The sequence below is a fragment of the Apium graveolens genome, chromosome 2 (assembly GCF_009905375.1).
Source record: "Apium graveolens cultivar Ventura chromosome 2, ASM990537v1, whole genome shotgun sequence".
In the NCBI taxonomy this organism is placed as follows: Eukaryota; Viridiplantae; Streptophyta; class Magnoliopsida; order Apiales; family Apiaceae; genus Apium; species Apium graveolens.
In genome coordinates, this window is record NC_133648.1 from 292,608,139 (window position 1) to 292,635,625 (window position 27,487).

The 27,487-nt window shown below is 35.5% G+C and overlaps 2 protein-coding genes across 3 annotated transcripts; both read right to left on the bottom strand.

Annotated features, from left to right (window-relative positions):
* Positions 1-977: 977 nt before the first annotated feature.
* LOC141708597 (protein FAR1-RELATED SEQUENCE 11-like) lies at positions 978-5,506 on the bottom strand. Its single transcript, XM_074512304.1, has 4 exons — positions 5,367-5,506; positions 3,301-4,305; positions 2,235-2,678; positions 978-2,158 (listed from the first exon to the last, which is right to left on the bottom strand). Exons 2-4 carry the CDS (start codon positions 4,270-4,272, stop codon positions 1,307-1,309), a joined length of 2,268 nt encoding a protein of 755 aa, XP_074368405.1. The 5' UTR covers positions 4,273-4,305; positions 5,367-5,506; the 3' UTR covers positions 978-1,306.
* A 2,334-nt stretch (positions 5,507-7,840) lies between these two features.
* LOC141708598 (uncharacterized) lies at positions 7,841-27,429 on the bottom strand. 2 transcript variants are annotated; one of them, XR_012569547.1, is made up of 8 exons: positions 27,175-27,429; positions 25,870-25,968; positions 25,252-25,281; positions 25,040-25,141; positions 24,601-24,708; positions 24,048-24,102; positions 11,758-11,855; positions 7,841-8,169 (listed from the first exon to the last, which is right to left on the bottom strand). XR_012569547.1 is itself a non-coding variant. In XM_074512305.1 (8 exons), the coding sequence occupies exons 2-7, from the start codon at positions 25,959-25,961 to the stop codon at positions 11,811-11,813; spliced, it is 432 nt and encodes a 143-aa protein (XP_074368406.1). In that variant the 5' UTR covers positions 25,962-25,968; positions 27,175-27,427; the 3' UTR covers positions 7,841-8,169; positions 11,777-11,810. The 2 variants fall into 2 exon arrangements, 1 of the variants encoding a protein (XP_074368406.1); XM_074512305.1 differs by having other exon boundaries at positions 11,777-11,855; positions 27,175-27,427.
* Between the last annotated feature and the right edge of the window lie 58 nt (positions 27,430-27,487).

Genomic DNA, 27,487 nt, shown 5'->3' on the forward strand with positions numbered 1-27,487 from the left:
ATGCTGAGGACAGGCTGGTAACAGACTTTACAAGGAATCACTATGGATTCAGATTGATCTAGTAATATTGGTAAAGCTACATGTACTGTAAGTTGTATTGAGCTATTTAAAATAATATCTCATTGCATTTGTACTTAAATGTTTTTGACATCATCAAATCTGTTAACTTGTATATTTTTCATAATTTACAAGTTGGGGGAAATTGTTAGATATATTTGTGATGTCATGTCTAATCTGATTTGTTTAGTTTCAGAATTTAGTATCAGAACTGGAAGTTATCAGAACTTAAGGCGTCAGAACTTATATCAGGACTTAAGTGTGGGTACACTTCAGATAAGGAAAACAGCTGATTTACAGGAAAAGATCTGGATTAAACAAGTAAAGATATGCATGAAGAATTGGACAGCTATAAGACTGCAGTAGATAATCTCTGATTGATGTATTCTAGGAAACAAAATCATTATCATATCAATTAGGAGATATCTTGTAACTGTGTAGTATATAAACACAGATTAGGGTTGTTATCATTCACGAGCATATTATTCATTATAACCCTAACAACTCTTAGTGATGTATGACATCACTGAGAGAGTAGATTAAACCTACTGTAACAGAGTTTGATATATTCAATAAACTTGTTTCTTGTTACAAGTAGTTTATAATCGAATTGATTGTAGATACTATATTCAACCCCCTTCTATAGTATGACTGAGGCCTAACAAGTAACCGGACCAATTTTAACGCTCTCCATGACAGTGTCCTTGCTTCTCTGTCTGCTATGAACAATTGGACACTCTGGTTTCTGCAATTTAGATGCTAAATAACTATAATCCCAAACGCATGGATTATGCTTACATTAATCCACACAAACCCAACAGAGATAGCTAAATGAAAATTGCCTTTTACGCATTTGATTTGATTTTGGGACACAATTTGTCCCATCTGAGCTTCTTCTTTTTTCCCAGTAAAAATTCAAGAGTTTGAAGTACGAATTCATTAAAAGGCATATTTATACATAAACATAAAGCTGGCTAAAGAAACTACAAAAACTATTGCAACCTAATATGGCAAAGATTTTTCTTTTTCAAACTGTCTCACCAACACACCTAGGTCGTATAAATAACAAGACAACCTAGATAATACGCCATACTCAGCTGCTATGAACATACAACAAACTATATATTCACTACTTCCAAATTCAGAAGCACAACGAATTAGGAAAAGCACTGGTAGGACTTGGAGTGTGATTGTTGCAGTAATTTGATATTGGTGGGCCATCAGGCAGTACTAAAGAACTTCTGATCACCTATGGAAAACCCAAGCCATCCACATTTATATCATCACCTGCCAAAATCGGGCAATCATTAGCATCGTGCTCAAACTGCCCACAACAAGTAATTGAGCAAAGACGCCGTTTCCTATATATATCCATCCCATCTCTTGATCTCCTCTCTTTCGACTTTTCCAGGGCAAGACAATCATGTGGAATTCTACAGAAACTTTGACCAACACCATCAGAATCTTCGACCTCTGGAAGAATCAATGAGTCTGATGGGCTATTATAAGAAATATGGTGAGCACCATGTGACTGTCCAGAGAAGCCTTTAATGCGAGTCAATGCCAAAGCAATATGATCACATGCAAAATCAAGTCGCTCCTCTGTCTCAGTTGATTCCGCAACTAGCGTTGAAACCATGGACTTTAACCACTGGGCTTTCTCTGCATGCTCCCCTAACGTTGAAGTTTGCATTACAGGTAAGGTGACATCTCTCCAACGCATGTGTAAATACTGGTCTGGAATATGGAAACAATTGTTTGTGGATATAACACGGAGGACATGCCTGCAAAGGATACCCGTAAACTCAAAGTGATGACAGCTACAGCTGGTGAACCCATCATGAGGGACCCATATCACTTTATACCCACCTTCCATCTTTGTATGGTGTCTCACAATGAAGTAACTTTCATCTATCATCAGGGAGGCATATTGTGGTGCCAGTACAAGCTCCTCTTGTAGTTTGCAGAAGGCAAATGGTGTGAGAACAGCAGCTGCATGAGATTCAATTGGTGAACCTGTTTTAAGGACAACTTTGTGGTCCTTACGATGCATCTTTTGCTTTAATTCTACTCGATCTTTTACATCAACCAGTGCAGCTATCTGAAAACAAGTGTACATGACAATGTTACCACATGTTACTAATTAACATATAATTAAGAGTTTAATTTGGCAATACCTGCTCAATGAGATTATCAAGTATGGACTGAGCACTCAAGAACCGTTGGATGTACGCAATTATTGTTTCTGATTGAGATGTACCTGTCATTCCCGCAAAGAAGTAACATCTAAGGAAAGGCAATGCCCAGTATGTACGTAAGGTATACAAGCTGGAAATGTGCTTATTCCCATGTAGTGCATATGTGTCAACCATCTCTCTCCATCCTGATTCGAACTCCTCCTCTGAGTGCAAATCATATAGCCGGAGAAACTCTGCCTTCCATCTATCATATTGTGAACCAAGCAGAATGGAAAACCAATTTGAAAAGTTTGGAACAATATGCCAAATGCAGAATGCATGCTTGCTGCTCGGCATCTCAGCAGCAAGAGATTCTTTAAGCCACATGTTTTGGTCAGTTAAAACTGTTTGTGGAGCCTTTCCATTCATAAATCCAAGGAATGTCTGCCAAACTCAATTTGTCAGAAACATAAAACAGTAACACATAGTGTTTTGCTAGAAACAAGTGTTTGACATTGAATAAGAGCCCTAGAATAAATCCAATATGCAACCAAAGACCTTAAATAATCTCTTTGACTGGACCCTAAATATATGCAGCGTGACAAAATGTAGTAAAACAGTTTTCATTAAGATTTTTCTTAAAAAGATCAGAGATCAGAGATGGAAGGAATGAGAAGATTAACCAAATTAAAGACAAGAGTTTTCAGAAAGGGGTAATGAAGTTCAGTTTTCCAATTAGGAATAATGCACTAAAGACAAGGAACTTAAGATCAGTACTCAAATTTTCAATCATTCAACAGTTGAAACTAATCTGAAGGATTCAAACACTCTAAAAAACTTTTAAAAAAGGGCATGTGAGTTTCCAACGTTAGTAAAAGTTTAAATAAGCTCGTAAATATGCATAGACTTTGAGATATGCATTATACATATAATTTCCTTGAGGAATATATGTTAGTAGCCTTCAGTCACGCCCCTAACCATCTTATTGGAGCAGACAAACTTAATAGCAGCAATGTATAATAAAACTATATACAATATAAATATAAGACCTATTGTAACTTTGCACCTTCAATGCCCAGGAGAAAGATTGAATATTCTCATCTCGTAAAAGCACAGCGCCAAAAAAGCAATTTGATCCATGATTGTCCACTCCTACCCAAATACCTAGGATCATATCATAAGCATCCAACCGGTGAGTTGTGTCAAACACTACGGCGTCTCCAAAAGCTTCGTATGACCGGATTGACGACGAATATGACCAAGCAATGTTTTCCAACCTGTTATTAGAATCAATCTTGAAGTTGTATTTAAAGTACGGATCCTTATCTTTTTTCTCCTTGCACATTTTGAGAAGGTCAAGAGCATCATTATCTTGGTCAACATTTCTAAAAGATTGCAGCAGGTTTCTCACATCTATTTCTGTAAATGGTAAACAACCTATCTTAACACCCTTCTCCAGCTCCATTAGCCTTAGCATTTGTCGCACTGACATCCCTGCTTTTGCAAACATGCAAATACGACTCTTATCATCTGCAGACAAAGTGCAGTAAGCAGGAAGTAAATGCACCTCGTTTTCCCTCAAAAGTTCATGGTTGTGGACATTGCTAAAACCAGTAATACGCCATTCAGGCACATCAAAATCTGCCCTTTTCACGATACGCATGTATGCCTGACATCCACAGCGTGAAGATTTTCTATTCCGTTGTAGCTTTCCATCTTCTGCTGGTTTTAACTGTGGATAACCCCCACGATGGCAAGTGAAATCCCTCCTTGTAATCCCCCTACCTACCCCATCTTTTCCACGTGTACGGTGGCGTCTGATCGAAAATCCACATTGCTTAGCAAAACTACAATAAAATTCATAGGCTGCATCTTGTGAGATAAACCTCTGGCCAATAAATGGAATGAGATTGACAGAAGTTTGTCGTGAAAGTATTGTATCCTCTGGAATTTCCTCGATACTGCCAATATCATCTGCTGACAGATCTGTACCATTTTCAGAAGTTTCGTTTACTAAACTTGTTATCTCAGGCATCATTCTGCACAATGTTAAATAAGACTGTATTTGCACCTGCACATAACAAAGTTCAGTCAATTAAAACACTAAGGCTAACTTACGGCAAGAAATTATAACCATGAAGATACTGGATATCTCTTCAGTTCGGAACAAGTTTTTAAGGAGCTTCTGTATAGGATGTCTTTGTTTTAGCTTTTAAACCCGGACATCATAATACAAGTAGAACAATTGTGGATGCATGGCTGGTAGATCCTTTATGTACGGAAAGGCTAAAAGTCAGAAGCACATCCACATATGCTTTTGGTTTATGCTCAATGTTATAAGTATTCAAGATTGATTTTATAACTGAAACACCATCTCACAGCAAATGTATTAATTCTCCTAAAGTCTTTAAACTCAATTAAATTATTTTACACAAAAGTACCATCTAACCTATAAATTAGTAAACAGCACAAATTTCTTATTTTATGCTGTTTTCTTGTAAAAATTCCTATTCAAGCCATACGGTACAAGACATTTGTTCTACCAAGAAAGCTTATAAGATCAATTAACCACCACAAGTGACCAATTATCCATATATATTCTTTCCATGTATAAAAAGCATACTGCAGATTCCGTCAGCTCTGTTTAAGCCATTAACTTCTAGACATAAGATCATAACAATTCCATACTTGTAAAGAGAACTTCGCAGCTGTGCCAATACCCAGAGAGATGATTTAAAAATAAAGAAAAACAACAAAGCAAGCTAACGAGCAGCTCGAAAGTTGTATTATTCTTCTACCCACTTATTCAAACTTCCGATAATAACAATAAAACAGCATTATATTCCGAAAAACTAAAGAGACTTATTATTAAAAAAATTAGCATCTTTAACAGAGAGTCTCATAAATTCAAGGTGAATAAATAACTATTAACATATCGAAATAATTCTTTACTTGGATTCAGCTTATATGCATAAATTACAAAAAAGGAAACAAACAAAATTGCATAATAAACACATTCAATTATGAAGTAAAAGCATCCAAATTTGTGTGTGTGTGGATACAAATGCAAAAAATACGATAGGATGTAGCTAATGCAAGCTAATTAAAAAGATACGTAATTATGAGCGTTACCGTAGAAGTCGTCGGAGGTCCGGCGGGTGCAATCGGAGCAGCTAGGGTTATGATTGGGGATAAATAATTAGGGGCAAGTTTTGTTAAATTTTATCACCCTCACTTGCCTTCATTTTTTACTCTTCTGTTTCTTGTTTGTTTGTTTGTTGAGGGTATTTTCGGAATATAAGGTTGTATTTTTCTAATTTAGAAACTCAAATAAGTAATTCCGATTAGACTCTCACTTCTCATTCTACTGCTTTATACAATTAAATAAGTTATATTAAAAAATAGTCATTTGAGTGAAGTTTTGTATAGACACAATGTGAATGAAAACTATGATGAACCAATTAATTATTATATGAATTTTATATAAAATTTATTTTTTTTGTCAATAATATTTAGTTAAAACAATATATTTAGTATCCTATTATATTTTGAAAAATTTATCAAAAATACCTATTTTTTTAAATTTATTTTTAAAAATACTATAAAAGTTACATATGAAGTAAGTAATAGTATGGTGTACACAAAGGTTGCACCATATTTTTGGATTTGTTTTTACAATTTTGGTATTTTTGAAAACATTCCCTATATTTTTCATATAATTAATACAAGTTAGTTAATATGATTTTGTAGTAGAGATAAAGCATTCATTAAAATGTAGTGTTATTAAGGGGAAAATTAAGATTTGATTTTTTACAACTATAAATATTAAAATAGTATTATTGTTAAAGGAAATAAAAATACAGAAATGCTTGTACCATGCTTAATCTTGTGGCCAATGTTGTATAGCATATGCATTTTATGGTGATTGGTGAACACATCTTTCTTGGAGTCCAACACATATTTTTCTTGGTGTGAATAAAGTTGTAATTTGAGAAAAAACTTGTACCTGACACACATGTGCATAGAGTTCCCCTGGCTTGGCTTTGAGCAACTCAGTTCTACGCTAGAGCTAAATGTAATGTGACAGCCTTGTAGACTCCTAGTTTCCATGCACCAGAATAGCTAATACAGTTGCCATTACAAATGAAATTATAAAATACAACATTAATAATTGGTTCAAATTCAGACTTATACTGTTACATTGGTATTTGGAGTGCTCCATACGCATACCAGGCAAAGCATATGTGGTAGCCAACCAAAGCATCAGCCAGACTTGAGTTGTGATTATGTGAAGCACACTCTAAATGATATGGTCCACTAACTAAGTGTTTCATTTTATGTCTTGTAATAGAAAAGAAGTTGGTAGGATATGCATACACATTTAAGAAAGAATCATACCAAGCTTTCTATAGCATCTGTACTCTGTACAACAGTTCATCAAAGCATAAGATTCCAAGTACATGTTGCTATCATTCTATTATGGCTTGTCTTAAATTAAGGGATAGAGACATGTATGAGATAGTACTTGTATTATATGTTGGTAGATGGTTTTGACCACAAGCACAAAGAACAAGCTCTAAATTCTTACATTTGCGTTCAAATTTGTAAGAAGCTAAAGAAAAGGAACAGGAGATGAAAAGTTGAAAGATATTTACCCTTGATTTGGACGATGGTTATGCTTCATCGGATTCCTGGCAGTCAGTTAGATTTGATCATCACAATTAAAGGAGACTGTGATGAAAGATCTGGATAGATTTGTCAAGAGAAGAGACAAGTATAAGAAGGTGGGAGAGGGTGGGTATTTGTTTGTTGTATGGACCACCCGGGACTGGGAAATCAAGCCTAATTGCAGCAATGGCTAACTATCTGAAGTTTGACATATACGATTTGGAGTTTGACATATTGATTGCACCATTGAGTTGCAGGATAGGGTGAGTGCAACTAAAGCAGTGAAGCCACCAGACCACGAATCTCATGGTAAAGAAGCAAGCAATGGATGGATGTGCATATTCACATGTCTAATTGCACTCCGTGTGGCTTCAAACTTCCTTGGCATTTCAAAGAGATTGAGGAATTGATACCAACCACAGAGGTGACTCCGGCTCAAGTAGCTCAACACCTGCTTAAGAGTGATGAAACTGATGTCTCGCTTCATCAGTTTTATGCACACAAAAAGAGCAAGGAAAATGAAGATGGCAAGGCCAAGAAAGCAACAGAGAAGCTGATTGAGTTGGTTTCAGAGGCAGGCCAAGATGGCCAGACACGTGATCAGGATTAAGGAAGACAAATTTCACAAACCACAAGGCTTTTTATTGTTCTGTTAACAAAACTGTAGTAACTGTTATTTTCATTCTGTGCCTGCTACTGCAATAACTTGTATCAGAATGACTTTACTACAAAATGCTAATCTTAAGATTCAAAACAAGCACTTCATATGCATCATTAGTATGAAAATCTCTTGCTAAAGATGGAAATTATTTGTTAAAATCGACTGATCGTTAGCTTCTGTCTGTAAATCTCTTACTGATTTTAATTTTATTCTCTTTCGTCTCTTAATTAAGCATGTGATAAAAAAAATAAGATTAAACTTTTAAAAAGGCAAAAAGACTGTTTAACTGTGTTCAACAACACCTTTGCATCTGGCAAGAGTAACAAGCGATTAGTACGAAATTTACATGAAAGGTGAGCAAAAATCAGGGTGGATGCAAACATAACAAAAAGGGAACATGCATTTGTGGCATGAACAACATAGTAAGGTTAACACAGTAATAAGTTCTAGACACTACTACAGTACTTTTAAACTTTGGACACGTCTACTCGCAAAAATCTTGCACCATCTGGAGTTCAAATGTTCTAACCAGCACAGATTTGCTTCATACACAGGCCCTACCCAATGGAGTTAATAGTACTTCCAAACCCAAACCACCAACTGTACCTGCAAGGATGCAAACTACTATCGTGAAAACACACAAGTCCAGGGGTTACAACTAACCAGATGCAAATCATGCAGGGGATAGTACATTACAACTAACCAGATGCAAATCATGCACATACATACATGCTTGTAGGAGATATAACTTCACATTTTTTTAATTTTGGTCAAAAATAAAGAGAGAACTTGGTCTAGAAAAAGTTGTACACATCAACTGATTGGTAGGAGAATTTAAATAAGGCTTAATTATAACTTAACTTTTAAAGTATTACATGATGTACACATAATATATTTTAACCCTTTAATTATTAAATTTGTGCACTTTAACCCTTTTATTAATTTTTTTACCGAAATCACCCTTGAGGATTATAATGTTCGCAGTCATATACTTCAAGGGCAACATTGTTAGTAAATTATTTTCTTGTCATTTTTTATTTAAATTACTACTTACAATAAAAAAGTCAAAATTAGAATATGATAAATTATTTACATTAGTTTTATCATCTAAACTATTAATATGATAAACAATATTATAATATTTTTATATATTAAGTAAATTCAAACCATCTATTTGAAAATTAATACAATTATATAAAAATTATTAAAGGGTTAAAATGTATAAAACTCATTGTTAAGGGGCAAAAATATACAAAACTTGTAGTTAAGGGGTAAAAATAAACAACTTTGAGGGTAATATTGGAAAATATTTTAGCAAAAGAGTTAAAATGTACAAAACTTATAGTTAAGGGATTAAAATATACAACTTTTTTTGTTTAAAGGTTCATGTGTACAACGTATTGTACTTTAAGGGCGAGATTATAATTAAGCCTTTAAATAAAACATAATCAAGTCGTACTAATTAGGAAAGCAACAAAATGAAAAAAAAAAAGTTCGTCAAAGAGAAAGGTAGAGTCAAGTTCTATGGAGACCACGTTTTTGTTGGAGACCACAGAGACTACTTATGTTCCGCAACTAAAATCTTGCATAAAAACATTGCAAAACGTATTATTTTGCGACTTATGTTCTATAAAGATCATTATTTTATTTAAAATCATGAACATCAAACATGTACCGCATGTAGAACATTACAAAATGTTTTATTCTACGAAACATGTTTAATTTGCTGAACATTTGTTCAAATTGCAGAACATACACATTATACATATTAAACTTAAATGGTCTTCAACAAATTTAATGAATAGTGACATTCGTAAAACATACTTCACAAAAAACAAATTTGATAGTGTTTTGATTGCAAAACATAAGTGGTCTCCGAGTTCTTCAACAAAAACGTGGTCTTCATAGAACTTGACATGAGAAAGGTGTATATAATTTCCTGACTATCTACCTAAACTTGAACATTTCTTCCAAAAAGGATATCATGCAAGCTAAAGTACAGAGATTCCCTCAGTACAAGTCACAACTAACTACCTAGGGAATATATACACACACACATATACTAGGTGCGTATAATTGCATGTGAACTGCTTTTGAGGCATTTAAGGCTGGGCAGGAAACTAGTATCTGGTTAGGAACTTCCTGTACTGTGGGAAAAGCTGCTAGAGCTTTCTAATGAGGCCTACTTGCTTGCTTCGCCAATCAAATACTTGTAAAAACTTTTGACCTTATCTGCTTCTAATTCTAATCCAGCACTTTCCTCTAAGATTACCGATATCATCCTAAAAAGGATCGATTGTTTCTGGAGATCCACAACTGCAGCAAACTCTTCACAACAACAGAGTAGAGTATTAACTGATTTGGATGACGGTCAATTTGACAACTTCTTTAACATTCCCAAACAAATTTGTACTAATGAAAGTAGTGAGGCTGCCACAACTATCACAAGTGACATGGTAGGATTATCAACTCAAACTTATGTGGAACAAAATGTAGCGGGGTTAGATAATTTAAATGTTAGCTGGGTTGATATTCATCAAGTGTTGAATGACTGTACTATATTCATATGAAACGGGAAAAGGAGAAGGTAAAAAAGAGCTGATTATCAAGATCGGGAATCAAGAATCATGTATCCACAGTTTGCGGATAATGTAAGATCAAGTTTTTTACATTAATCAATATTGGAAATTGCAGAGCAAATAGGGCAACCACTGGAACATGAAAATGGTGGAAACTGGAGTTGAACCTTTAATACTCACAGGACAGAAGCAATGAAGAGAATGATGTATGAAGAAAACTTCTCTGCATCTCTTTACGCACAAGATGAACTATCCGAAAGGTTAAGTACGATTTGTCGATCAGGACATGAAACCCTAATATGGAGATCAGAATAGCTTACTTAAGTTGTGACGGAAATGATAGTAATTCGTGATTCAAGTTAGTAGTATATGGGGTTACTCTAGCTAGTACCTGTGCGTGTGGTGTGTGTGTCATGTTTATGCCTTCAAGATATCAATATTAATGAATGAATTTTAGTTTTTGTCCTAAAAAAGGAAAAAAAACTGTGCTCACATCAGTCTACGTGTGATTAGATTGACAAAGAAGCCTACAATGATTTGATAAGTGGAGGGTCTGAATATGTAGTGAGCCACCGAGTTTTCACTAGCAGCTACCTCTTCTTACTGAATAATCAATCAAGGAAATGAGTTACTCCTTGGTCTCTTGATCTTTTATTCATAGAGCAAGTAAATTTAAATAAGAAGACAGCCAGTAATAAGCAGACATCGCATGGGATAGTAGAATGCTAATGGCCTCGCCTCTAAGGCACTATTATACTTCTTCATCAATTGGTCTCTAAGGCACTGCTATTCTGTAGAATTCATAAATAGGTTCTAGTTGTACACTAAATTACTCTTTGATACAGCTTAAAAATGCAAAAAAAAAAAAAATACAAAACATTGTTACGTAATCATATCATCACTAATATCTCAGGGAGCATCATAAAGATATTGAAATTCATTATCACTGGATTTGGAGATTACTAGATTACATTCCTTTTGTACTCTCCAAGTATCCTTGACCAGCACTCTAAATAATTAACATATTTGAAACTATAAACATAACCTAAGTGACTTCTCTATTCCCGGTGTTGAGAATTCCAAGCTTTGTATGCCTAAAGTAATATCCTACTTGAAAAGAAAAGATAGGATATGGCACAATTCAAGAAGTATAGCATTTTATACATTTTAAGCCATAAAAAATACCTTGTAAAATTCATGATGACAGTAAACCAACCTGAGTTTATGGAAAATGATAGTTTTATAAATGCCCTAGTGAATCTATCAATAAGTCTTGCGTTAACTGAATATTCCTGAGATTGTATTGGTCAATTAATCTCTGACGGCAATAAGTTTCATAATAAATATCTAACATATTCTTTAATACTTGGATAATGCATATACACCTAATGATTAACGGAATAATTCAATTAAATATCTCCGGGCATCTTGAAAACTATCTTATTTCTCTAGTAACTTAAAGTTATCATTATTCGATTAGCACAAAAAAAAGCGATCATTATTCATTATTATATGAGATTAATACCCTTATAATGTAATAGTTACTATCATTTAAAAAAAAAGGTTCATCAAACAGTATATTTTAAAAAAAAAGTTTTTGTTTATCAGGTGGAACCTTGACTTCCATGGATTACCATTGAAGAAGATATAACCTAAGATTGACATTAATCATTCTGCAGGAATTTGGAGCAACTCTCTGATTCCCTCACAAACCTGCACCACAATCCAATAAAAGAAAACGTGATTAAAAGAACACTGGTATGTGGGACTGTAACTTTATTACTTGAAAGCATCATTGCAACTTCTTTTACAAGGAGAACATAAACATCTTTGATCTTACTGTTAGGAATATGTGTATTAGTTTGATGATAAGTTAAGCAAAACACTTAAGTAGAAATCTAGTGTTTGTAGCCTCAACGGATAAGACCATCTTGGCTATCCGTTGAAGGAGTAGCTTTACTTAGCAATAAGTTTAGTATTGTAGCACATTTCACTCTCTGGTTTCAAGCTGTAATTCTTAGATGTTGTTAGGAAATAATCAGTCATGTTGACTACTAATGGATGTACAAATAGGAGGGCTAATTGTAAATATTTCATGCCTTGTAATTTTGTATAAGTGAAGAAGTGTCAACGGATATTGAAGACCTTCAACGGATAAGAAACAAAGCTTCAACGGATGTCTCTAATGCTTCAACGGATAATATCTATCAACGGATAAGTACTTCAACGGATAAAGACTTCAACTGATAATGCATCAACGGATAAAGCTTCAACGGATAAAGCCTCAACGGATAAGGCATCAACGGATGAAAGCTTCAACGGATGCTTAGTTCATTAGCAGTTGATAGTGACAATTCACAAGCTGACAGAAGCACATGGGTTGACAAAGACATACTGGAATGTGGAAGCCTCTAGGAGGAATCAAGAAAATGCAGCATTTCCATTCTGATGCAAACAAGGAAGTATTCAAAGATTTACAGATTATCCTAGATTGCATTGGATAGAGAAATGAAGAAGAAACATGTGAAGAATCTTTTCAATTGTATTTTACAGTTTGTCTTCACTTGTAAACTTGGTGATATATAAACCAAGTAGCAGCTAGTAATTAGATATGAATTTTCCTGAGCTGTTTAGAAATATCAAAAGAGAAAATCATCTAGTTTGTACTAGGAAGCAGCTGTGATTTAATTCTTTGAATCACAGATTTTCTGAAATAACACATCTCTGGTGGAACAACAAATCCACCAGAAAAGTTTTTAAGTTCTTTGTGCTCATTACATTTGTGTCTGAATATATATCTGTCTGCATTAGCTTCAAGCAATTCACACACATTTGATCACTCAAACACTTAGCCTTAGAAACTGCTCAAAACTTGAAAAAGTTTTGAGATTTACATTCAACCCCCTTCTGTAAATCTCATTGTTAGTCCACTGGGAATAACAATTTGTATCAGAGCAAGCTCTTAACATACAAAGAGTTTAAAGATCTATTCTGCTAACATCATGAGTGCACAGAAGAATCCTCCTGCTACCATGAGTAGGAAGGATATTGGAGTAAAGATCCCAGTCCTGGAAAAAGATAATTATCATCACTGGAAAGTGAAGATGCATTTACATCTTCTTTCTCAAGATGAAAGCTACATCAACTGTATTGAAAATGGTCCTCACATCCCTCACAAAGTAGCCACAGCTGCTACTGCAACAGTTGCTGTTGGACAGTCCATTCCCAAGCCAAAAGCAGAATGGACTATTGAAGACATGGAAGAAATCCGCAAGGATAAGAGAGCCATGAACATTTTATTTAATGGCTTAGATCAAGATATGTTTGACAATGTCATCAATAGCCAAACTGCAAAGGAAGTTTGGGATACTGTACAAATCATCTGTGAAGGTACTGAGCAGGTCAGAGAGAACAAGATGCAGCTTCTTATTCAACAGTATGAATATTTTCACTTTGAAGAAGGTGAATCATTAAATGATACCTTTAACAGGTTTCAGAAACTGTTGAATGGATTGAAGCTGTATGGTAAAGTGTACCAAGTCAAGGACTCCAACTTAAAATTTCTTAGGTTTCTGCCAAAGGAATGGAAGCCCATGACTGTCTCTTTGAGAAATTCTCAAGATTATAAGAACTTCACACTTGAAAGATTATATGGAATTCTGAAGACTTATGAACTTGAAATGGAGCAGGATGAGCTGTTGGAAAAGGGAAATAGAAAAGGAGGAACAGTTGCTCTTGTAGCTGACAGTGAGAAGATGGAAGCCAGGAATGAGGAGAAGACAATGCCAAGTCTCAAAATTGGCACAAGCAAATCAGAATCAAGCAAGGTTAAAGAGCAAGTTGCTGAGGATGAAGACAATTCCAGTCAGGATGAATCTGATGATATTGAAGAACATTTGGCCTTTCTGTCCAGGAGGTTTGCAAAAATGAAGTTCAGGAAAAACACAAAGTTCACTAAGCCAAACAAAAACATGGTGGACAAATCAAAGTTCAAATGTTACAACTGTGGCATTAGTGGACACTTTGCAAGTGAGTGTAGGAAGCCAAATTCTGAGAAAAAGAAATTTGAGCAAGTGTATTACAAAAAGAAGTATTTTGATTTGCTCAAACAAAAGGAAAGTGTTTTTCTCACTCAAGATGATTGGGCAGCAGATGGGGTAAATGAAGATGATGATGTGAAATATGTCAACCTAGCCCTGATGGCTAATTCTGATGAAAATGAAACTAGTTCATTAAGCAACCAGGTAATAACTACTGATCTCTCTCAGCTTTCTAAACATGAATGCAATGAAGCCATAAATGATATGACCAATGAATTATATCATTTGCGTGTTTCCCTTAAATCACTAGCAAAAGAAAAAACACTAGGATCAAGGAGAATAATGTGTTTTTAAGTGATAGGAATGCTGTGTTAGAGGATCAGGTAATTGAGCTTGAAAAGATAAAACTTAAATGCTTGACTGTTGAGAGTGAACTAGCAGAAGCTGTTAAGAAAGTAGAAATTCTTTCTACACAGTTAGAAAGTGAGCAAGAGGTAATCAAAGCCTGGAAAACATCTAGGGATGTTAGTGTTCAGATTGCAAAGGTTCAGGGAAGTGAATCATTCTGTGAGGATGCCTGGAAGAAAAACAAAAAGGAGTTAGAATTAATTGATGGATTGTCAACGGATGTGGAATCAACGGATGATGAAAGTTATCCGTTGAAGGAAGAAAAGGAGCATCCGTTGAAGGCTCATCAATTAAAACAGGCAAGTTCTTTTAAAAATAATCTCAATAAAAAGAATGATTCAACTCTCAAGAACTTTGTCAAAGAAGGAGCTAGCACATCCAGAGATGTCAGTAAGGTGAATATAGGACACATGACTTTAGATCAGCTAAAAGATAGGCTTAAGTTGGTTGAGGATAAGAAGGAAACTAAAAGAAAATCTAAAAGAAATGGGAAGGTAGGGATTAATAAACATAACAATTACACACCTGATAGGTATGCTCCTAGAAAAAGCTGTGTGCATTGTAAAAGTGTTAATCACCTATCTGATAATTGCAAATCTGTTAAAAATGCTCCCATGCCTTCAAATCCCTCCATGTCTAACATGTCTATGTCACCTCTGCATGCTATGCCTGTTATGTCTCACCAGAATCCCCATGCACATTTTGCAAACATGCCATATATTAACAATCCTTATTTTACTGCATTTAGTATGCCTCAAATGCCATACAATATGCCTATGTGGAATAATATGTTTGCACAACCTATGCCTTATCAAATTCAATCAAATGTGTTAAATGATTCTGTGACTAACCCTACACTTCAATCAACCACATCTGAGACCAAGGTTGACCCAAAGTTACCTAAGTCAAAAGATGTAGGAGGAATAAAGTCTAGGAAAAAGACTAACAAGGCTGGACCCAAGGAAACTTGGGTACCAAAATCAACTTGATTGATTTTGTTGTGTGCAGGGACAAAGAAGGGATCTATGGTACTTGGACAGTGGTTGTTCAAGACACATGACAGGAGATTTCACCCTGCTCACAGAGTTTAAGGAGAGAGCTGGCCCTAGCATAACCTTTGGAGATGACAGCAAAGGATTCACTATGGGATATGGCTTGATTTCAAAAGAAAATGTCATCATTGATGAAGTTGCATTGGTTGATGGTCTCAAACACAATTTATTGAGCATCAGTCAACTATGTGACAGAGGGAATACTGTTTCCTTCAATTCTGAAGCCTGTATTGTCATAAGTAAAAAGGACAATAAAGTGGTTCTAACTGGAGTTAGAAAAGGGAATGTGTACTTAGCTGATTTCAACTCTACAGATGCAGAATCAATTACTTGTCTTCTCAGCAAAGCAAGTCCAGTTGAAAGTTGGCTATGGCACAAGAAGCTGTCTCATTTGAATTTCAAGACAATGAATGATCTAGTCAAAAAGGACTTAGTTAGAGGAATGCCTCTAGTGGAATTCACAAGGGATGGACTGTGTGATACTTGTCAGAAAGGAAAGCAAAAAAAAGTATCATTCAGCAAGAAGCTTGAATCTGCAATTGATGAATCACTACAACTTCTACACATGGATCTTTTTGGACCAGTCAATGTATTGTCAATTTCAAGGAAAAGATACTGCCTAGTGATTGTAGATGATTTCTCAAAGTTTTCATGGGTTTATTTTCTTGGATCAAAGGATGAAGCTAGTGAAATCATCATCAATCATATCAAGCAAGTCAACAATCATCCTGATTTCAAAATAAGGAATATTAGGAGTGACAATGGAACTGAGTTCAAGAATTCAACCATGAAGTTGTTCTGTGAAGAAAGTGCGATCATGCATGAGTTCTCAGCTCCAAGGACTCCACAACAAAATGGTGTGGTGGAAAGGACTCAAATTTGACAACATTGAGATATACTGTGATGATAATGAAGATGAGAATGATGAATAAGGCATCTCAAGAAGAATTCAGAATCTGCCTTTGGATAATGCACAGAATGCTGCATCCGTTGAAAGTCATAATTCAGCTTCCGTTGAAAGAAGCAATGCAGTATCCGTTGAAAGACAAAGTGCATCATCCGTTGAAGTTCATAATGAAGCATCCGTTGATCACAGTCTGTCAACGGATAATCAATTCACTTCATCAGTTGATAGAGCTCCCAATTCCTTTCAAAGGATCAGCAACTCAGGGGGAGTTTCAACAAATCAACATTCTATCTCACATCATGACAATACTGAGGCAACCTCATCTAGGGCTAATATACCACCTCAAAGGAAATGGACCAAGAATCACCCTTTTGAACTAATCATTGGTGATGTTACATCAAAAGTACAAATTAGAAGGGCTACTCAAGATGAATGTCTGTAAAGTAGCTTTCTATCACAGGAGGAACCTAAGAGAGTGGAAGAAGCTCTATTGGATCCAGATTGGATTTTAGCAATGCAAGAGGAGCTAAACCAATTTGAGAGGAACAAAGTATAGAAGCTGGTACCCAAGCCAAAGAACAAGAGTTCTATTGACACAAAATGGGTATTCAGAAACAAGATGGATGAAAATGGCATTGTCATAAGGAATAAAGCCAGATTGGTTGCTAAAGGCTATTCTCAACAAGAGGAAATAGATTTTGATGAAACATTTGCTCCAGTTGCCAGACTTGAAGCCATCAGAATCTTTCTAGCCTATGCAGCTAATGCCAATTTCAAAGTCTATCAAATGGATGTCAAGAGTGCATTTCTAAATGGGGAATTGGAGGAAGAAGTTTATGTAAGCCAACCTCCAGGTTTTGAAGATCCAAATTTTCCAGACTATGTGTATTATCTGTTGAAAGCACTCTATGGACTAAAGCAAGCACCTAGAGCCTGTTATGAGACTTTGTCAAAGTTCCTTCTAGATAATCACTTCACAAGAGGTACTGTTGACAAAACTCTCTTCTTTAGAAATGTTAATGGCTCTAAGATACTTGTACAAATTTATGTAGATGATATTATATTTGGATCTACAGATGATAAGCTTTGTAAAAAGTTTGCTAAATTAATGCAAAGTAAATATGAAATGAGCATGATGGGAGAGCTTAATTACTTTCTTGGTTTACAAGTTAAACAAGTTAGTGGTGGAATTTTCATTAGTCAAACTAAATATATTTATGATCTTTTGAAGAAGTTTGACTTAATGGATTGTTCACCTGGAAAAACTCTCATGGCCACTGCCACTAAACTTGAATTAAACAAGCCTGAAAAGTCTGTGGATATTACAAGTTATAGAGGCATGGTTGGCTCACTTTTATATTTAACTGCTAGTAGACCTGATATAATGTTTTCTACATGTCTCTGTGCTAGATTTCAAGCTGACCCTAAAGAATCTCACTTGGTGGCTATTAAAAGAATTTTCAGATATCTCAAGGGGACTCCAAATCTAGGAATTTGGTACCCTAGAGAGTCTGGTTTTGATCTAATTGGCTACTCAGATGCAGATTATGTAGGTTGCAAAATAGACAGGAAAAGCACAACAGGCACCTGTCAATTTCTAGGGAACAAACTTGTATCATGGTTCAGCAAGAAGCAGAATTCTGTTTTCACATCAACAGCTGAAGCTGAGTACATTGCTGCTGGTAGTTGTTGTGCACAGATACTATGGATGAGGAATCAACTATTTGACTATGGTCTGACTGTTGACAGAATTCCAATATTCTGTGACAACACAAGTGCCATTGCCATTATTGAAAATCCAGTGCAGCACTCAAGAACCAAGCACATTGATATCAAGTACCACTTCATTAGGGAACATGTGATGAAAGGTACAGTGGAACTTCATTTTGTTCCAAGTGAAAAGCAGATTGCAGACATATTTACCAAGCCACTTGATGAATCAACATTCACAAGATTAGTAAGTGAGTTAGGTATGCTTAATTATTCATAATCTATGTCATCTATATAATCTGTCTTGAAGCCTGAAATAAATTTGCTGCAAGAACAAAGCTGGCTTTAATTAAGACTTATCCTATCAACGGATATTCTCTATCCGTTGAAAGCCAAAATTGTTCTATCAACGGATGATCATTATCGGTTGAAAGACAAATACATTTCTGGTAATTTTATCCTTCAACGGATAAAATGGTGTTGTTCATCAACGGATAACTATTTCCCTTATCCGTTGAGGTGTCACGTCAGTTACTATAAGTGAGTCACAGCCGTTGATTCTTTTACTCAACCGTTGATACAGATATACAGTGTTGTATGTATTTGTATTTAAGGTAGTTTTCAGAATTTCTACAGTTTTATTTATTCCTAAACGGCTGTAACTTACTTAAAAGTATCATTTAATCATTTTATTTACGTTTTAATTCAAGAAAGTATAAAAGCCCAATTGAACTCTTATTCTCACTTTACGCTTTCTTGCAATTCTTATTCTCTTTCTCTCTATATTCTCAAGTTTTTCTCTGCAACCTCTACTCACAACAATGGCACCAGTAGTCAAAATTATGTCTCAAACAGGATTTGTTTATGAAAAGAATAATTTCATAGCTTTGGTTGAAAAGAATGAAGCCCATTCTGATTATCACAAGATGATAGACTTCATCAAAAACTGCAAACTAAACTATGCAATGCTGGAAGCCCCAACCATCTACTGTGAGGTGATTGAGGAGATTTGGACAACTGCAGAGTTCAACTCCACAGATATGACTATTGCCTTCTCTATCAAAGGTAAGGACTATTGCATTAATTGTGATGATATACAATCTTGCTTTAAATTGCCTGAGAATAATGCCATGACACCACACACTGATAAAGATGTCTCTGCTATGCTAGATTCCATAGGCTATGCTTTTGATTCTGCTAGTTTAGGTAGTATTAGAAGGAAAGGCCTTAGGAAAGAATGGAGTTTTCTTCGAGATGCCTTTATTAAGGTTTTCTCTGGGAAGATTAGCAATTTTGATGCTATCACTTCATCTCTTGTTAATATGCTCTATATGCTAGTTTCTGATAGGTACTTTAATTTTAGCAACTGTGTTATGCTAGAATTAGGTTCCAGATTAGGTAACAAAGCTAATAGACCACATAACATCTACTATGCTAGATTATTTATGTTATTGGCTAACCATGTTGCTGAAGGTTTGGTTATATCCAATGAGAATAATAAACTCAAATGCGAGAAAAGGGTCCTTGCAGACCTTTTGAAAATGAACCTCAACAGCCAGGTGTCATTGGTATACTTGCCAATCATGAATGCACCACAGGTAAGTGAGGTAAATACTTCTATAACTCCTACTATTTTCAACCCCAATGTTTCTTTGCCTTCTAGTGTGGCTATGGAACCTGTGTCTTTGTCCAAACAGGCTCCTACCAAAGCCACCAAATCTAAAGTTTCCAAAGTTAAGTCAAAGAAACCTACCTCTGTTGTTTCTTAAAAGACAACAGTTGTAACAACTACCATAAACCCTAAAGGGAGTGAACAGGGTGTGAGTGGTGAGGGGAGGGGTGAACATCAAAAAGCCCCCCAGGATAAGGTGGGAGAGGTGAGTGGTACCCAAACCAGCCAAGCCACAGTCTCTCAAAAGACTGTGGTGGTTCAAAAGGAGTCCAACACATCCCTAGTTGCATCCTCCCAAAAGGGTGTAACTATTGAAAAAAGTCCCCAACCAGGAACATAGAACAAAAGAGGGAGGGACACTGAAGCCACACATTCACCATTTAAAGCCTTTTCAAGGAAGAAGAAGGCCAAGACCCTAGTTTCCACACAAGGGACACACACAACACTGATACATCCACCTGCATCTCTTGCATTTGCAGCATTACCAGCAAAATCTAAGTGTGCATGAGCTCAAGCAGGACATTGCTGATCTGAAATCCTAAAATGCTGAAAAATTGGATTCAGTTATACCCTATGGTACTATGCAAGATTTGTTGGGGAGACTGAAGAAAGCATCTGATGCTGACAAGAGGCTCGCCAGATTGGAAGATAGGGTTCAAATCATTGAAGACTCTATGGTCACCATTCTTCAGAATCAACAAACTTAAACAAATCTACTCATGCAGCTGGCACAAGCACAAGGCTTGACCCCTACCCTTGATGATAACAAAAAGGGGGAGAAGAAAGGGGAAGGGGAAGGAGAGCCATCTACAACAGTTCAGATTTCTCAAGTGCTAGTTCCTGTCATCACAACTTCTCCAACTATTCAAGTCAAAGGAAAGCTAGATGGAATTGATCTAATCCAGATAGCAGCAGCTGAATTGCAAGTCAAAGAACAAAGGAAGAAGATTGATGAAAAGATGCCAACTAATATTTGGTTCTACAACTTCTCAATCACAATCTGTGAAGCATAGCACAAAAGTGGAATCAATTATTATGGAACTCAAGCCAGTAGAGAGGCATAAGGATGGAGAAACTTCTTCCAAAGATCTGCAATCTATGGTTCTCAAGCCCAACAACAGATCCAATAAGGACTCTACAAAGAATTCTCTAAAAGAGGTGGATTTTCCTCTTCCAAAAGCTGATGAGGACAAGCTTTTAGGTAGAAGTATTGCATATCTCAAAGAGACCATGGATGAGGCTGTAAGGAGAAACATGGCTATTATCTTCAGAGAGGGAAAGAGCATATGTGTGATGCAAGGACATCCCAAATTCTCAATAGCCAAGAGGGAAGAAACCAAAAGGTTGAAGAAAGAAGCCAAACAACTAAAGGCTGACAAAAGAGCACAAACAAAGCTTGAAAAACTGCTAAAGTCAAGTCAGGCTGAAGAACAGAAAGAAATTGAAGACAAAGGTGAAGATGAAGCTATGGGGGACATGGTTGGTACTGAGATGGAGGAAAGAAGTAAGGAAGAATGGCAGAAAGGGAAAAGAAAGAAGGTCAATGCAAAGAGAAAGAAGGTAGATAAGACTGAAGAAACCTAATCAATATTCAAACCACTACCCTCTATTCCTGAACCCATTGTACCTGACCCCTTCATGAACATTAATGGTGAAACAATCATTCCCAAGGAGGAACCAATTGATTGGGACACCATCAAATTGCCCACCTTCCTAACCTATTCTCCACCATCAAAGAAGCAGAAAAGAAGAATCAAATCAACACCCTCCAAAGCCTCAATCAAATTCACACAGAAGCCTAAGCCTAAACCTCAAACCTCTAAAGATGATTATGTTCACATCTGTGACATAAAAGAATTTTCAGACATTGAACTCTATCTGGATGAGCTGGAGGATGTAAGGGGAATAGCTGCCTACAGACAGCTACCAGAAAAACTAGTGTTCAAATACAAAGGAGCTGGGGAAAGAACATGGCATCTTCACAGAATTCTGAATGAAGGCTACTCTACCTTGATCAGAGTCTACTCAGCCATACAAAGGGATTCTGGCTTTACCAGGACTGCCAAGACTGAGATTCTCAACAAGATTGCCAACATAAGGAAAACTTGGAGGGAGCCCAATGCTTTGCCTAGAACTTTACTTATTCAAGAAAGAGGAATTACAATTCACAAATCACCTCATTGGTTGATGGAGTTCAGAGACAACAAAGGAGTCAGAAGATTTTTCAGAATTGAAGATCAGCTAAAGATTGCCAGTAATGAAACTCTCAAGGATATGCAATCTAAGTTAGATATCAATGAAGAAGATGAAGCTGAATTCTTTAGACAACTTCAACTTCAAATAGAGGAGAATGACAGGAGGCTAGGAAAGAAAACCAGGGATCAAAGGAAAAGAAATTAATTTGCTCAGGCTAAAGGAGCACCCTTGGAAACAATGTAATTCTTCAATTCCATCTCAGCATATACATTTTTATAGCACTTTTGAATTTCTGCTTTATTACAGTTTATAAATTTGTTAAGTGTTTTGTTATCATCAAGCTAAACCCAAATTTATGCCTACAGTTCTAGTAGACATAAATAGGGGGAGATTGTTAGGAATATGTGTATTAGTTTGATGATAAGTTAAGCAAAACACTTAAGTAGAAATCTAGTGTTTGTAGTCTCAACGGATAAGACCATCTTGACTATCCGTTGAAAGAGTAGCTTTACTTAGCAATAAGTTTAGTATTGTAGCACATTTCACTCTCTGGTTTCAAGCTGTAATTCTTAGATGTTGTTAGGAAATAATCAGTCACGTTGACTACTAATAGATGTACAAATAGGAGGGCTAATTGTAAATATTTCATGCCTTGTAATTTTGTATAAGTGAAGAAGTGTCAACGGATATTGAAGACCTTCAACGGATAAGAAACAAAGCTTCAACGGATGTCTCTAATGCTTCAACGGATAATATCCATCAACGGATAAGTGATTCAACGGATAAAGACTTCAACTGATAATGCATCAACGGATAAAGCTTCAACGGATAAAGCCTCAACGGATAAGGCATAAACACATGAAAGCTTCAACGGATGCTTAGTTCATTAGCAGTTGATAGTGACAATTCACAAGCTGACAGAAGCACATGGGTTGACAAAGACATACTGGAATGTGGAAACCTCTAGGAGGAATCAAGAAAATGCAGCATTTCCATTCTGATGCAAACAAGGAAGTATTCAAAGATTTACAGATTATCCTAGATTGCATTGGATAGAGAAATGAAGAAGAAACATGTGAAGAATCTTTTCAATTGTATTTTACAGTTTGTCTTCACTTGTAAACTTGGTGATATATAAACCAAGTAGCAGCTAGTAATTAGATATGAATTTTCCTGAGCTGTTTAGAAATATCAAAAGAGAAAATTATCTAGTTTGTACTAGGAACCAGCTGTGATTTAATTCTTTGAATCACAGATTTTCTGAAATAACACATCTCTGGTGGAATAACAAATCCACCAGAAAAGTTTTTAAGTTCTTTGTGCTCATTACATTTGTGTCTGAATATATATCTGTCTGCATCAGCTTCAAGCAATTCACACACATTTGATCACTCAAACACTTAGCCTTAGAAACTGCTCAAAACTTGAAAAAGTTTTGAGATTTACATTCAACCCCCCTTCTGTAAATCTCATAGTTAGTCCACTGGGAATAACACTTACATTTACCATTAGTATACACCTTGCATAATTATTATCAAATATAAACCAACTCCATCCACTCAAGTATTTATTAACACATTTTAAAAGAAACTTCTAGAGCAAAATTTTACCTCTCAGTTGATCCAGTTGGTCTCTAACTTGTAGTAAATAGTATCATGATAGTAGACACAATGTAGGCACAATGGTCACCATATTTTAATATCTAAAATGTGGGAAACTAAAAAAATTGTATCTCGGGTTTTGTAATAGGAATGCCAAAGAAAAGCGCCATGCATTTGACTATTGTATGTATATAGACCTCTACTAAGTGGTATATTTTCCCTATTCTGCTACTGAAGATGTACATTGAGAGTGCAGCTGGAACAAGATCTGTTAAAAAATGAGATTAGGGAGAGGGTGGAGGGCCAGAATTAAGCATACCATCTTGATCTGGGCTTTGATAGATGCAATCAGTCGAGTACACTCCTCTATTTGCCTGCAGGTACAATTTATGACAAATTAAAAAAGGAATTGCAATGTTTGTTCAAGTTCAATATGCATGTGCTAACAGAAAAAGAAGTCAGCAAAAACCAGGGAAATTTTCAACTACCAAACAAAAGAAAAACGAGAAAATAAATTTGGGTGATTTGACCGTGGAAGAATCATTACTCCAAAGGTTCCCCAACCATGGAAAGGGGAAAAGCAATTGATCACACCAGTGAATGAGACTCGATACAATATTTCAAAATATTCCAATAGTCAAGTCTAAGCTAATCTTGTATAGGGAATAGAAACCCTAAAATGTATATTATATTATACTCCTAACCAAACATTAAAAAAAAATATATCCAAATATATACACTTTTTATCTCTACACCGAACACATCTAAACTAATTAATAACATGTATAGATAATTAGATATACTCCTTAATGCTCACTTCCGTTTCAATCAAATATTCATCAACAGGATAAGACAAATATAAGAGGGTCAACCTGGCCAATTTTTCTTCTCTTACTGAAATATAATTCAAAGCTTCAGTCCAAGTGAACTCCACATGAAATCCAAGTCCAACATCTACAAAAATGTGTCTTGTATCTGGCCTGTAAAGACACGTGATTAAAAGGCTATTGTAAAGTATCTAGCATCAACGAGTAAAGCATCTTTTAATGTCTAAGGCTCCAAACGTTCGCCATATACATCATCCATATAGAACTATAATGGAGCTATTGCAAATGGCTACTAAGGTATAAAAATTTCCTCAGTTCAAGTCAAAAGTTGAAGACGCCAAAAGATTAAAACTCATAACCCAAATTGAATTATTAGTTAATGTTATTTTTTATGTACGCACATATCTTCGGCATGTATTCATCTTTAGCAATTGAGGTTGCATCAAAAAGAAAAAGTTATGGCAGTATGGACAATTGGACATACACATCAGCTTGGACATAAACTTCAGAACCAAGGTTGACCAATGTCCTTAGACTGGTTACGCTATTCTTCTCCAAATTCTCAATATTCCTTTTGAGATCACAACTACATTTTGTAGAGTCAAGTAAAATCAATAACCAAACAAAATACCCAACTCTGATAATCACATTTAAGTCGAAGGAAAATAATATTAAAAAATCTGAAATAAAGGATACAAAGTCTTTTGTTGATCGAAGACCTTGTCCCTGCAAACAAAAAAGTGAGAAGTTAAACTACAAAAGTATTTCTTGGAAACATATGCCTGTGGACTCTTTAGTCACAAAGTTAAAATATCAAGATTCTTACAAAGTCAAAACAACACTGACTGTACACTTTTAGAACAAAAACAAAATATAAAAATTTTGGAAAATAAATATAAAGCATTAAAAGAACAGTAGATCATATCTTGCACTTAAACATAGGAACAAAACCTTCCACGTTATACTGGGGAACCTTTTAAATATTAATTGCCTAAAAAAGTAAGTATATTATAGTTTCTAGTGACTACAATAATAACCATGGTAGCAGGAAATTTAGTAAATAATCATGTAGTTTCTAGTGACTTAATTAATAACAATATAGTTACAAAAGGCACATTATATAAGAAAACATGAGTCTGATGTGTTTGTGCAGACGAGCTCAAGGGAGGATTATAATAAGAAATCATTGTTCATATGGTCATATGAAAAACTGAAATATAATAGCATATGGTGATAACATAGAATAAGACATAAACTTAACCTCATACATAATTAATTACAGTATGATATTTTGACGAAACACCGATACCGTACCTTTCAGCAATTGCGCGTACAAGATCAGGCTTCAAACGAAGATCGATGAATTCCTCAAATTTTTGTATCTTTTCTTGAGTATATGCATCCATCTTAACCCTACAAGAAGATGAAAATAAATAAGAAGTTAGTAACCAAGTAGAGAGAATACAGCTGTGAGTTGAAATTAGTAATGGAGTACATCCCTTATGAAACATTTGTTCCACACAAATCCTTTGCTCAAAACTAAATTATTGGTCCAGAAACAAAACCACAAATTTATTCAAAGATCATGTCATAGTTTAATTACAAAAAATAACCAATGAGCAGTTGTATGTACAGGTCTTTGCTTAGCTGAACAGGATTGATCACTAATGTTATATAACTACTGTATTGTTGTTGTCCACTATTTAGCACCATAATTTAAAATTTTTGTTGATATTTTCTCTTCTTAAGCGCAAGGGAATGTGTATATATCCAAAAAAACGTAATTTGCTTTTCTGCATAGTGCTAGACCAGGATACAGGTATTTCATATTTGGAAATTGTTTCTAAACAGATCGTGCCATGGGCTGGGAGATACAGCAAGCCCAGCAACATGACAAGAATGCTGGTTGGTGGTTCCCAATCCCAACTGTACAGGTAAGTAATTAATGGCTACAAATATGAAGTCTTGACTGCCGGTAGTGACTTTTCATCATTTTTATAGGACATACCAGAGTTATTATTTCAAATTATATGTTTCCTATTTCAACAAGTTTACTCTAGTGACAATCTAACTCTCGTACGGCTGATTTTTCCAAAAACAAATCTCATGTAACTACGAGACGAGTTTCTGAAAGATGATTTCTCTCTACTAAATGCTAATTGTTCAACATCAATTCTGTTAAATTATGCATGTATAGATCACCGAGGAGACAACAAGGGGCGCAGAATGAGAAGCAAATATAAAATATCATAAGCAAGAGCTGCAAATTTAGAACCTGACCCAACTCCTCTGTCATCAAAGGGTTATGCTACAAAAGACATTTAGTTTGTAGGGGAGCTTATATGATCACCTTATAGCACACAAGTGATCAATATACAACTTCTCGAGTGTTTTTTTTATCTGGTTTCAATAAATTAAAAAAATATAGTGTTTAAATAAGGCCGAAATGTATAGATCGAATGAGATGTAATAGGTGTGGATAGTATCATCAAATACATACTAATTCAGTGGGGACATTCATCGAACATATTGCGGGCATAATTAAACATGAACTGTTGGCCAGTAAATTATTTCGCTAGTGCAAGCTAATTAAAAAAGGATAATAAGATTAAGTTATACCCAGATAAAACAATAAGAGATACTGAGTTGCCGGAGCACAGGTTCTAAGCACTACCACTTTTAGCCGTTAATCCGTTATTGTCTTCCTTATTCGTATACTGTTCTGACAACAGGACATGCGACATAAAGTTAGCCCGTTGGGCGTTGGGTATCAAGGACAGGTGTTGCCCTGCTTATAGGCGCACTAGCCTCCAAAATAGAAGGTTCTCCGACTACCAAGTTTTTGGGTGGGGGCGTAAATGTCCTTTGAGATTAAAAATGGTTCAAAATATCACTTCTGAAAATAATGTCCCTTAAATGTCACCTCAAACCG